Genomic DNA, 11,833 nt, shown 5'->3' on the forward strand with positions numbered 1-11,833 from the left:
CAGAGAAACCATCTTTTAAAAAAACAAAAAACTGTTGCTTCCTTCTAGCAAAGATTGGACAGGGCATGTGTTTGTAGGAAGACAGATCCAGACACTGTCGGGTCTCTTTTATAAAATCTAAGCAAGATTTCCTGAAGTCGACTCAATACATGTTACATACCAGGTTGAGCTGCTCTCACAGGAAGACTAAATAAAACATTACACAAAAGTTCCCAAGGACTCATTAGTAAAAATTTTTGAAAAGGATTAGGGCATATTAGCAATTAAGGGCCCTACTGACTGTGAAGTACAATTAACACCCATTTTACCAATAGCTGGAGACCTTTACTGGACTTAATGAACACTTGAAAAGCACTAACCATCTTTAGGGCAAAATTTTGGACTTCTGTATTCACTAAAACATGCTGTCCTCCGGTCAAGCAATACAAGAGGGTACACCCTGCGTCAGCTTACATTTTTGCAAAAGCTTCAATCCAGCCTTGCATGATTGTTACGCTCACGTCCAACATCTAATTTCTTAAGTGTAACCAGCCACCTCCTTTTTTTCCCAGCTAGTGGATGTAGTCAGATTTCACAGCGACTACTCTCCCAGTATTCCTAAGTGGCACAAACACCTAATTGGATTCCTTTTTAGTTTCAAGGACTGCTCACTTGAGTAATCTACCACCTGCTCTCCACCTCCGAAAACACAGCAACTGGCCCGGCAGTTCGGCAAGAACTCGCAGAGCACTGGCAGATCCGACCAAGTCCCTACCCGGGCTCCATCTAACCGCAGTTTTGTATCCCCGCTGTTCAGAGTTTATTTTCTTCTCCCACACATACAAGTAAATAGCCATGCTTCGAGCTGGTAAGATTGTGTTTGTACTACACCAGGTGATTGACAGCTTTACAACTGTTACAATGAGAATTCAATGTTCTTCCTAAGAATTAGTTCGCCCATAAAGCTGTAAATAACTTCATCACATACACAACAGCAACATCAAAAGCATGGGAGGCTATTAGGCTCCAAGCATTTTAAATTTAAAGATAAAGGGAACAAAACCCCACCAATAGTACAAGTACAAGACCCTGCAGTGCTCTCTGGGGTCCATACTTGGCCCTCGGAACAATATTGTTAGTGTTCAAACAATACTCCAACGCTCTTATTCTAAACATGGTCTGACTTACCTACATTAGGTTGTGACTTTCACAAGTTTATAATTAGTCTAATACATGGTAATGATTCTATATTTTCAATAAAGAGGGAAAAAATTAAATGTTAATTACTGGGCCCAGTGTCCCAGCTACTCTGGAGGCTGAAACAGGAAGATCAAAAGTCCCAGACCTGAGGCTGTAGAGATGGCTCAGTGGTTAAGTACAAGAGCAGCAAGAGACCTGAGTTCGGTTCCCAGCACCCACACCCCAGCTCCACACAATGAGTGGTACACACATTTAATCCACTACAGGCAAAACACCCATACACATAAGATAAATAGTATTTTTAAAAAGGAGCCAGGAGTGAGGATACTTGCCTTTAATCCCAGCACTCAGAAGGAGGTGGGTGCCTGCAAGTTCAAGGCTAGCCTGGTCTATATTAAGAGTTCCAGGTCAGCTAAGGCTACTTTGTGAGACCGTGTCTCAAGTTAATTAAGTTTTTAAAGGGCTGAGGCATGGTAGTGGTAGTGTGCTTGCCTAGCATACATAAGGCCCTGGGTTCCATCCCTAGTACCACAAAAACTGAAATAAAACAAAAAGCTAATTGATATTCTTCAGTGATACTTGGTACTGACCGCTGAGGTCTTGTGAGCCAAGTCTCATAAAAGGCACCAGAACTAAAAGCTCCTAAGACATTCACATCGCATGTCCTGGACTTAATTTAGAGTTCCGTTCTATCACACTCCAGGGTTTGTAGTCAGAACCCTAATGTCATTTTCCAGTCTCTGCACCAGCCTTTAGCTGAGCAAACTATCCGAGCTTTTTGCTCTACTTGATAAAAATCTTAACTCATCATGCCTTAATCACACTTCCCATCCTGCCTAACTCACTTCCCAGAGAGACTCACTCATTCCCTACTCAGGAAGCACCGGAAGAGAGAAGCAGAGGCTCCTCGGCTCCTGTGGTGAAGCAGGGGGAGGGGAAGTCTTGCTCACCACTCCTCTTTGGCTGCTAGGCACCCCTCAGGCATCCTTCCCCTCAGGCATCCTTCAGAACAACCTGACTGTCCCTCACCTGTCACTTCTACATTAGGCTTCCCTGGCTCAGTCCCCTTGGCTCCAATACCTCCTGTCTCTTCCTCATTCTGAGCTCCTTTCAGAATCTTGTATTTAACCAAAATCATCACTTGGCATTTGCCAAAAGGAACCTGCTTTAGGTCTACAGAAACAGCCCTGGGAAAAGGTAACAAGGACAGAGTTTCCATTAACCTCACATTTTACACTAATTCCAAGTCCTTAACTTGCTCTCTAGAAAGCCCGAATGAGCAAACCAGTTAGAAAGAGGAACACTGTCTTTCACTGAATTTGAAGTTGTTCCATCTCGGCACCACTTTCTATAGAAAAATGATTTCATCTGTTGTTTGAAAGGTTTGAAATCTGCCCTTGAAAGGAAACATAAAAAACTCCCACTTGAGACCGGCAGCAGGATCCATTCACATCTTCCCCAACAGGACTAGGAGGGTGAGCAGAGAGCAAGCCAGAAGGAGGGGACAGGAGAAGTCTGGGAGAGCAAAGCGTGCAAAAATGGGCACACTAACAGTGCAGCTGACTAGTCAGGATCTTGTCAGGATCCGAACCGAGGCTCTTATTTCAGAGGCATCACTACCAGCTGCTCCTGGAGTTCACATCACAAATGATGTCTAAACTCGCATTCCCTTTCTCAGCTAGCTACCTCCAACCCACCTACTCCCCTACCTCTCAGGGTCAAGTTCAAGCTTCCTTCAACCTTTATGTCTATCTCCTGGCTTAATTTGCCATGAACTGTAGGACTCCATAGGCACATACCTCTTGCCGTCTGTTCTCTTTTGTGGTACTGGGGGTCAATCCTAGGACCTAACAAGCTGAGTAAGAACTCGACCAGAGTTACAACCCAGTCCTCTCTTTGAGACAGGTTATCACCATCTAGTCCAAGTCTTGAACTCACTCTGCAGATTAATGTCCTATAAAAACCACTCCCAGGGGCTGGAGAAATGGCTCAGAGGTTAAGTGCACTGACTGCTATTCCAGAGGTCCTGAGTTCAATTCCCAGCAACCACATGGCGGCTCACAACCATCTGTAATGAGATCTGGTGCCCTCTTCTGGCCTGCAGACATACATGCAGGCAGAACACTGTATACATAATATAATAAATAAATAACTTTTTTTTAAATGTTTTTAAAAAAGAAAATTACATTAAAAAAAAAACAAAAACCACTCCCAATCGCAGAAGCTTGGGAACTACTGTAGACAGTGATATCACAATTCAAAAGGGTACTACCTAAAGTTTAAATTACAGCCCATAAAACTAAACACTGGGAAGGATTGCCTCCTACTTGGGATTCAAAATGTATCACTTCATACAGACAACGTAACCAGTGAGAGGGGGAAACAGTGTGTCAAAACCAGGTGGGCTCATACAAGCAAACCAAAAATCCAAACTCCTGATTACTCTCCTCCTGTGTGTCATCTCTGCACTCAGGAGGCTGAGGCAAGAAAACTCTCACTTCAGCCAAGAAGAAATATTGGTGGAAAATAAGGACAGGTACATGAAAAGATCAGAAGTATTAAATTAGGAAGGAAAAAGAGTTAAGTAGAGGCAGGCGGTGGTGGCGCACACCTTTAATCCCAGCACTTGGGAGGCAGAGGCAGGTGGATCTCTGTGAGTTCGAGGCCAGTCTGGTCTACAGAGCAAGTTTCAGGACAGGCTCCAAAGCTACACAGAGAAACTGTCTCAAAAACCAAAAAAAAAAGAGTTAAGTAGATACAAATCACATGGTATTGGCAACCAGGGCTAGACAAAGTAGGACAAAGGACCAAGAGCAAGGTTCATGACTTAGAACGTCAGGATCTAAGAAATAAGTTTTTCAAGGAGCAGGGTATTGCATGTCTGTAACGTCAGCACTCAGAAAGCTGAGACAGAACTGCTGCAAGTCAGAGGCCAGCCTGGGCTACATAGGGAGTTCAAGGATAGCTGAGTCACAAAGAAAAAATCTGTCAAAAAAAAAAAAAAAAAAAGACCAAAAAATGCCGGGGGTGGGGGTGGGGTGGGGTGGCGGCAGCAGCAGCAGCAGCAGCAGCAGCAGCAGCAGCAGCAGCAGCAGCAGCAGCAGCGGCGGCGCACACCTTTAGTCCCAGCACTCGAGAGGCAGAGCCAGGAGGATCTCTGTGAGTTCGAGGCCAGCCTGGTTTACAGAGTGAGTTCCAGGAAAGGCGCAAAGCTATACACAGAAACCCTGTCTCAAAAAAAAAAAAAAAAAAAAAATTATCTAGAGATGGCTCAGGGCTTAAGGCCCGAGCGTGCTCCCCCCTCCCCCCCTCCCCCGTTCCCACAGAGGACCAGAGTTCAATTCTCAGCATCCATATTAGGCCGCTCACAACCACCTGTAACTCCAGCTCTGGGGGATCTGACACCCTCTTCTGAGGGCACCTGCAAACATGTGCATATACGCACATACAGACATTTACATACATACCTGAAAATAAAAATGTCTTTTAATCACATATTTTTTAAACGCCCAGAAAGAGGAGAGAAGCAATTTCCTTTCCAGCACTGAGTACCTTAACATCCAGGCATTCTGGACAAGATATAGACCAGGCAGACAGCTTAGTGGGTCACCTGAGCAAGCCTGGCTAGCTGAGTTCAAGCTCCAGAACCCACAAGGTAGGAGGAGAGAATTAGCTCTCTTAAAGTGCCCAATGGCCTCCATGTGTGTGCTGTCCCATACACACACACAATGAATTTTTTTGTTTTGTTTTGTTTTGTTTTTTGTTTTTTTGAGCCAGGGTTTCTCTGTGTAGTTTTGGTTCCTGTCCTGGATCTTGCTCTGTAGACCAGGCTGGCCTCGAACTCACAGAGATCCGCCTGGTTCTGCCTCCCGAGTGCTGGGATTAAAGGCGTGCGCCACCACCGCCCGGCATGAATGCAATTTTTTTTTAACACAGAAAGTTTTCAGACACATAGTGGTGACTCAAGCCTATACATAGAGCACTTGGGTGGCTAAGGCAGGACTGCCGTGAACTTGAAGCCAGTGTGAGCTCCAGAGCTAATTCAGGCCAGGCTGAACTACAGTGAGATCCTATGTTCCCCATCGCCCCCCACCCAAAAAAAAAGTTATCTGCTACAAATTCAGGATAGTTGGCTGAATAACTAATGCTGTTTAGCATATTACCCTAGACAACCAGTTTCTGCCCCTTCTTACTTTCAAAATAACTATTTATAAGAGTATTTCCCCGTTTGCCTTCCCCACATACAGGTTGAGAAGAAACCAACACCCTTTACCACATTTTACTTTTCTCTTCTTCCTCCTTTCAAATAACTAACCGGGTCTGGATCAGCATAAAATGGGCCTATATTAAGCACAGAAGAGTAAAAAATAATTTCACAGATGAAAAAGATAAAGCTTGAGAGAAAACAAATTGCCCAGGATGGCCCAACCAATGAGCACAGGATTCCATGACTGGCCTTGGCTCCAATGCAGACAGACCTGTGAATTCAATGGTTCACAGCACAGACATGGAAGACTGGGAAGGGGCATGCAAGTGACTCCTCCTTGGGAAAGTGCACCCACCCATCTCCTCATGGAAGCATTAAATCAACAGTGAGCAGGGCATCAGGCATCCATCTCCTCCTTTCTAAGGGTGTGCTTGTGTGTTGCTAAAAATTGCACACAGGGCCTTGCCCACGCTAGGCAAGTGTTCCACCACTGAGCTACATCTCCAACCCCTGCCTAGTTTTTAAACATTTCCTTGTTGTTATTGTATTGGCTAAGACCTCCAGAACCCCACTGAGTAGAAGCTAGAAATGGTAGTATTTGTGTGTGGCTCTAAGTTATGTTTGTTGCTGTTGATTTTGAAACAGGGTCTCCCTATGTAGCCCTGGCTAACTTGGCACTCACTCTGTAGACCAGGCTGGCCTCCAGCTCAGAGGTCTGCCTGCCGATGCCTCCCAAGTGCTGGGATTTAAAGGGCCGGGCTTGTATTACTCAGCTTATAATTCTGAGTTGAATAACACTTCTAAGATTTTACCAATAAGCACTGTTCTTCAGACTATATATACAGTTTGGAGGTTGTTTTGCTTTGTGTTTAGTTTATCAAAACTCCTTCCTGCTGGGTATGATGTTTCACACCTGTAATCCCAGTACTCGGCAGACTGAGGCAGCCTGGACTACATAATGAGTTCTAAGAAGAAAAACAGGAGAGAGCAGATGAGAGGAAAATTTGTTATGTCTAGATTTCTGGTCTAGCCTTATCCCTTCTCTGTGCTGTTCTCCACTCACCTCTTCCTTTTCCCTTAGCTCAGATTCCTTCCTACACACCTCAAAGTTAAATTATGTCTGCGGCCTCAGTCACAGAGACAATGAGATTTTGGGAGTCCTATGCCTTTCTTTCTCTTTCAAGTCTCTAGACCAGTGGTTCTCAACCTTCCCAATGCTGCGACACTTTATTACAGTTCCTCATATTGTGGTTGACTCTCAGACATAAAATTATTTTCGTTGCTACTTCATAACTGTAATTTTGGTACTGTTATGAATTGTAATGTAAATAAATATCTGTTTTCCGGTGGTCTTAGGCGGCCCCTAAGAGTCGTTAGCTCCCGGGGTCACGACCCACGGGTTGAGAACAACTGCTCTAGACCAACCCGTTTCTAAAACTAGCAACTGAAAGAAAAATACTAAGACGAACATTGTTAACACCCTGCAGATTTCTGCCTTCCACCTCTGGAACACATCCTTCAATAATTTCCGCTCTTTCAAATTAAAACTAAGAAAGGGCAGACTAGTATGGATTCCTGTTGAATTTCTAATGTGTTGCCTGTTTCTACATAAGCCTGGCTATTTAGGGGCTGACAGAATCCCGGGGTTTCAAAGGCGGTTCAGGAAAGCAGAGGACCCAGATGTTTGTAACTTTTCTCTTCCTTCACTACGCTCCAAAGGGAGGGGCGCGGAGAGCATTCGGATAGTTTCTAGGCAAAGAAGGCAGTCTCAGGATTTAAAAGCTGAAGGGGCGAGAGGAATGAACCTTTTAAAGCCCGAGGGAGCTAAGAATTATTCTTTCTGGCAATCAATTTTTCTTTCGAACCAAAAGCGCTTGCCGAGGTGGCAACACCAACCGGAGCAGCCAAAAAGGTTGCATCATATGAAAAGGCGCCGCGCTTGAGAAACAAGAAAACCAGATGGTAGTCAAATACCGGACAGGAAAACCCGAGTCGGGAATCTCCGTCTTTTCCGGAAGCCCTGGGGCATCCACCCTTCTTTTCGCTTTTTCTTTTCCTTTCTTTTTTTTTTGCCCCCTGTTGTTGTCTGGGTTGGGGGGGGGGTGCCGTGGGCTCACATTTGTAACTGGACTCGAACTCAAAGCACTCCGCAAGCCTCAACCGCTGGGTCATAGCCTAATCACCACGCCCGCATTAGGGGAAAAAAAAAAATCCCCTCCCCCAGGGGGGAGGAGGGCAGGGTTGAGGGGTCCCACGCATCCCAGGCTTGCCCTGAGCTCAGTAAGGAGCCAAGGCTGGCCCTGAACTCCCCATCTTGCTGGCTCCACCTTCCCCGTCGCTGGGTTTAAGGCGTGCGCCACCCAGCCCCGCTCCCGGTTTTCCCCCTTTATTTTATTTAGCGTCGCATCGAAATTAAAGTTTCAGTTTCACAGCGGCGGAGCGCCAGCCTTCAAGTAAGTTGGCTGAGCCCTCAGCCGGGCGGCCGGCGGCTGGGGCTCCGCGGGCGGGGTGGGGTCGGACAGGGCAGGAGGGTGACAGGACCCACGCGGCGCGGCTGGGGCGCGTCCCGCCCTGCGGAGTCGGCTGTGTCGCCGCGCCCGCGGGGTCCGCCGAGGTCCCGCTGCGAGGCGGGAAGGCGCGGGGCCGAGACAATGGGCAGGGGCGCGGGAGGCACGGCAGGCACGGCGCTGCCTCGGGCCGCGGGGACGCCACGTGGGGGCGCTTCGGGGCGTCGGGGGGGGGGGAGGTGGGACACGGGCCGCCCGGGACGGCGAGCGCTCACCTTGACGAAGAGCTCGATGAGGGGCTCTTTGTCCTCCTCCTTCAACCCGTTCAGGGGCATCGACAGCGCCATGGCCGGCTGGGCTGGGCTCCGCGGACGGCGGCTGCGGCTGCGGCTGTGGCTGTGGGGCTGCTGTGGCTGCGGGTTCCCGCCGCGCTCACTCGCTCGCTCGCTGGCTCGCTGGACAGTCCCGGCGTCAAAGCTGCTCACCGCCTCGGGTCCTCAGCACCGCCTCACGCCTCGCGCGCGACTCGGAGGGGGTTGCGGTCCCAGCCACTTCAAACCGCTGGGCGGGCCCCGGTGGGCGGGGCGTGGGCGGGGCAGCGGCCCGGCGCCTCGGGACTCTGCGGGGGAAGTGGGCGGGCCGGCCCTCCAGGGGCGTGGCCCCGGACGAGGAAGGCGGGGACGGGCGGGTGGGCGGGGCCCTTTAGCTTCAGCGGACGGACCACTGCGGAGCCTGGAGGACGCTGCGGGGCGGGGCCCGGGCTGGGCAGCGCGGATTGGCGGGGCGGTCCCCGCGAGCCACGCCCCCCAGGGGCAGGAGGGCGAGGTCCCCGGAGCCGGAGCCTGACACCGCCTCCCTCCGCGGCGCGGCCGCGTCCTCCGCAGCTGCTGCTGGTTGGGTGCCAGGTGACCTCATGCGGCGGCCCGCCTCGCGCCCTCTCCCCCGCTGCAGCCGCAGGACTCATCATCCCCGCCCGCTCCCGGGGCGGCGGCCTCCCGGGCTCCTTCTGTTAGGCGCGGCCGCCTTTTCCTGGAAAACTTTTGCGAAAGTTTTCATGTCCTTAAGAAGTACTTTTTTTCTTCTTCTGTCTGCGGACTTCCTCTCGGGATGCTTCTCTATTAGATGTCAAGATACTCAAAAATTCGTATAAAGCCGTGCTGTGTCACAGGCTCTGAGGCCGAAACGGTGGGACAGGATCCCGCTCCATCACAACCCCGGTGCCTGAGGCAGCGTCAGATTCCTAAAACGTTATCCACGCTCTTTGCACCACCTGGACCAATTCCTTTCCTCCGTTCACCTGAAGAACTTTAGTGAGCATTAGAGCCACCTGAGTGGCGCCCTCAGCGTGCAGAGTACTTTAGACCCTGAGGGCAGAGACCAGAGAGACAAGTGGTCTGCAGTGGAATGCCTGGGGTGAATGTCACCTCAGGAAAACGTGCCTCCTGGCTTTCCTTAATCTAGTCATTCTGTGTTCCTCCCAGGTTAGGGTGATGAGCGAGTTGATTAGAAAGGCCAAAGTTTGGGCGGGGGGGTGGGGAGGGACGGCCTGCAGTGGATCAGAACGCTTCCACAAATTGGAATGGTGTGTAAAAATACGATGCAACCTGCCACTTTACCCTCACTCAATCCAGTGCAAGTCGCTAGATTCTCCAGCAATGCTCTGAAGGGAGACTGTTTTAAGCCCACAGTTTGACAATGGCCTTAAACACCCTAAACCTCGGCCTGACTTAGTGACCGTGCATGGCTCTCTGGAGGTTCAGACAGCAGGGCTGAGGGCTTGAAGACAGTCCGCAAGACGGTCTCAAAAAAGAAAAAAATACAATAAGGACAGCCAAATGACTCAACAGGTAAAAGCACCGGCCTGGCCAGACTGGCAGCCTGGATCTGATGGTGGAGGACCTACCTAACGTCAGAAGGAGAAAACCTACTCAATAAAGTTGTCCTCCGACTTCCCCCTGAGTGTCAAGACACACAGACAATAATTGTTTTCTAAGATAGGTTCCCAGGCCGGGCGGCAGTGGCGCAGGCCTTTAATCCCAGCACTCAGGAGGCAGAGGCAGTGTCTCAAAAACAAAAAAACAAAACCAAAAAGGTAGGTTCCCACTATGTAGACCAGGCTGACAAACTCAGAGATCTGCCTGTCTCTGCCTCTACTTCCCAAGGGCTAGCGTCAAAGGTGTCAAATAATAGTAATTTTTTTTTTTTTTTTTGAGACAGGCTTTCTCTGTGTAGCCCTGCCTGTCCTGGAACTTGCTCTGTAGACCAGGCTGGTCTTAAACTCAAAGATCGGCCTGCCTCTGCCTCCCTAGTGAATTTTTAATAGAGTCAGTTGGTAGACCACTGTCTGCCTAGTATGCTCAAAGCCCTGAGTTCAGGTCCCAGTAATGTATAAACTGAGTATGCTGCTGTCACCCCTCACCCCAGAAGTGGAGGCAGGAGATGGGGAGTTTAGGGTCATCCCCAGCTATATAATGAGTTTGAAGCCAGCCTGGGCTACATGAGACCCTGTCTCAAAAACAAAACCCCAAGACTTCCTTTCAGTACCTAGACTAGAGGGTGGCGCTGGTTACCGCCCTGTGTAGTTGGGGGAGCCGATACCTCATGGGGCCTTCGGGCGTCCTGTCCACCCCTACAGGCGAGGCCAGCACCTTGTTCAACTCAGTGACCAGCGAGTTTGTTGACGAGTAAGAAATGATAGCAGCCTGTCTTACAGACCAAAAACGTGAACTAGAAACCAACCAAAAGGACAGCCGGACTCTGAACTGGGCCTCATGTTAATTTTTCACAGAACTGTTAACAGATTAAAGTTCCCTTGCAGCCTACCCTTTCTGACGTGATCCCAGATGCTAAGTTCAAAACACAGGCACACCTAAAATGACCCAGCACAACCGAAAAGACCCCAGACTGGCCCAAAGACATGCATCCACTGGGTCCCGTTAGGGTTTATCCAGGTCAGTTTGGGTCCACATGTGTTTGTGCTGGGCCCACCACACCCCAGCTCAAAGACCCACGCTGGAAACATCAGCACAGCTGGGGTGGGTCTTCCGGTTTCTTTGTGGGAGGAAGCCTGCATTCTCCTCCAAGCCCTAAGGTAGTGTGATTCCCGAGGATGGGCCCTGTCCACCTGATCACCCTCAGGCACTGGCTCAGACCCGAGCCTATGCTTGGGAACCTGGCCTCGGTGATGCCTAGGGGGTCCCAGTTTCCGCTCTCATGTTCCCGAGCATGGGAGCACAGGTCTGGGAAGAGGAAAGGGTGTTTATCCAGGGAGATCCCATAGCACCTTGCTTCCAACTTTGAAAGACAAGACTGTTTTACGCCCGGTGCTCCTGTTTGTTATGACAGAGAAATCTTGAAGATGGGTGGAGGTGTGTTCTCGTCCATACCCACCCCTCTTACCTCATCCCCTTCCACTCTCCCCTGTGTGCCCCACCCCAGCCCCACCTGATCTTTTCTAGTCCTTGGATTTTTGAAGCATACTGCTGCCCCAGGGCCTTTGTACTGACTTGCTCTCATCTACCTCTGAACCCTTTGTCTACCAGAATTCCCAGAACTCTCGCTCACTCATGTCCTTTGCTCAACTAGTAACTCCTTAGAAGTCTCACTAGCTACGACTCTGGGCCCTACCAACACTCATCCAGCCTCTGCCTTCTTCCTCTCCAGAACATGTACATGTATACATATGTGTATGTATGTGTGAGTATGTGTATACTCTGTGTGTGTGTGTGTGTGTGTGTGTGTGTGTGTGTGTGTGTGTGTGTGTTCCTAGTATATAGTCCTATATACTAGGCTTTAACTTGACACAGCCTAGAGTCATCTGAGAGGTCAGTCTCAATTGAAGAATTGCCTCGATCAGATTGGCCTGTGGGCACATCTGTGAGGGATTCCTTTGATTATTAATTGATACAGGAAAGCCAAGCCCACTGCGGGTGGGGGCGTT

General features: G+C 49.5%; 1 protein-coding gene across 1 annotated transcript in view; it reads right to left on the minus strand.

Moving 5' to 3' along the window:
• Positions 1-8,548, minus strand: part of Clic4 (chloride intracellular channel 4) — a 65,350-nt gene extending 56,802 nt beyond the window's left edge. The window contains exon 1 of the mRNA XM_076565387.1: positions 8,169-8,548. Coding sequence (XP_076421502.1) covers positions 8,169-8,240 — 72 coding nt within the window. The 5' untranslated portion in view covers positions 8,241-8,548. The remainder of the gene's footprint in view (positions 1-8,168) is intronic.
• Between the last annotated feature and the right edge of the window lie 3,285 nt (positions 8,549-11,833).

This window comes from Peromyscus maniculatus, chromosome 2 (assembly GCF_049852395.1).
Source record: "Peromyscus maniculatus bairdii isolate BWxNUB_F1_BW_parent chromosome 2, HU_Pman_BW_mat_3.1, whole genome shotgun sequence".
NCBI lineage: Eukaryota > Metazoa > Chordata > Mammalia > Rodentia > Cricetidae > Peromyscus > Peromyscus maniculatus.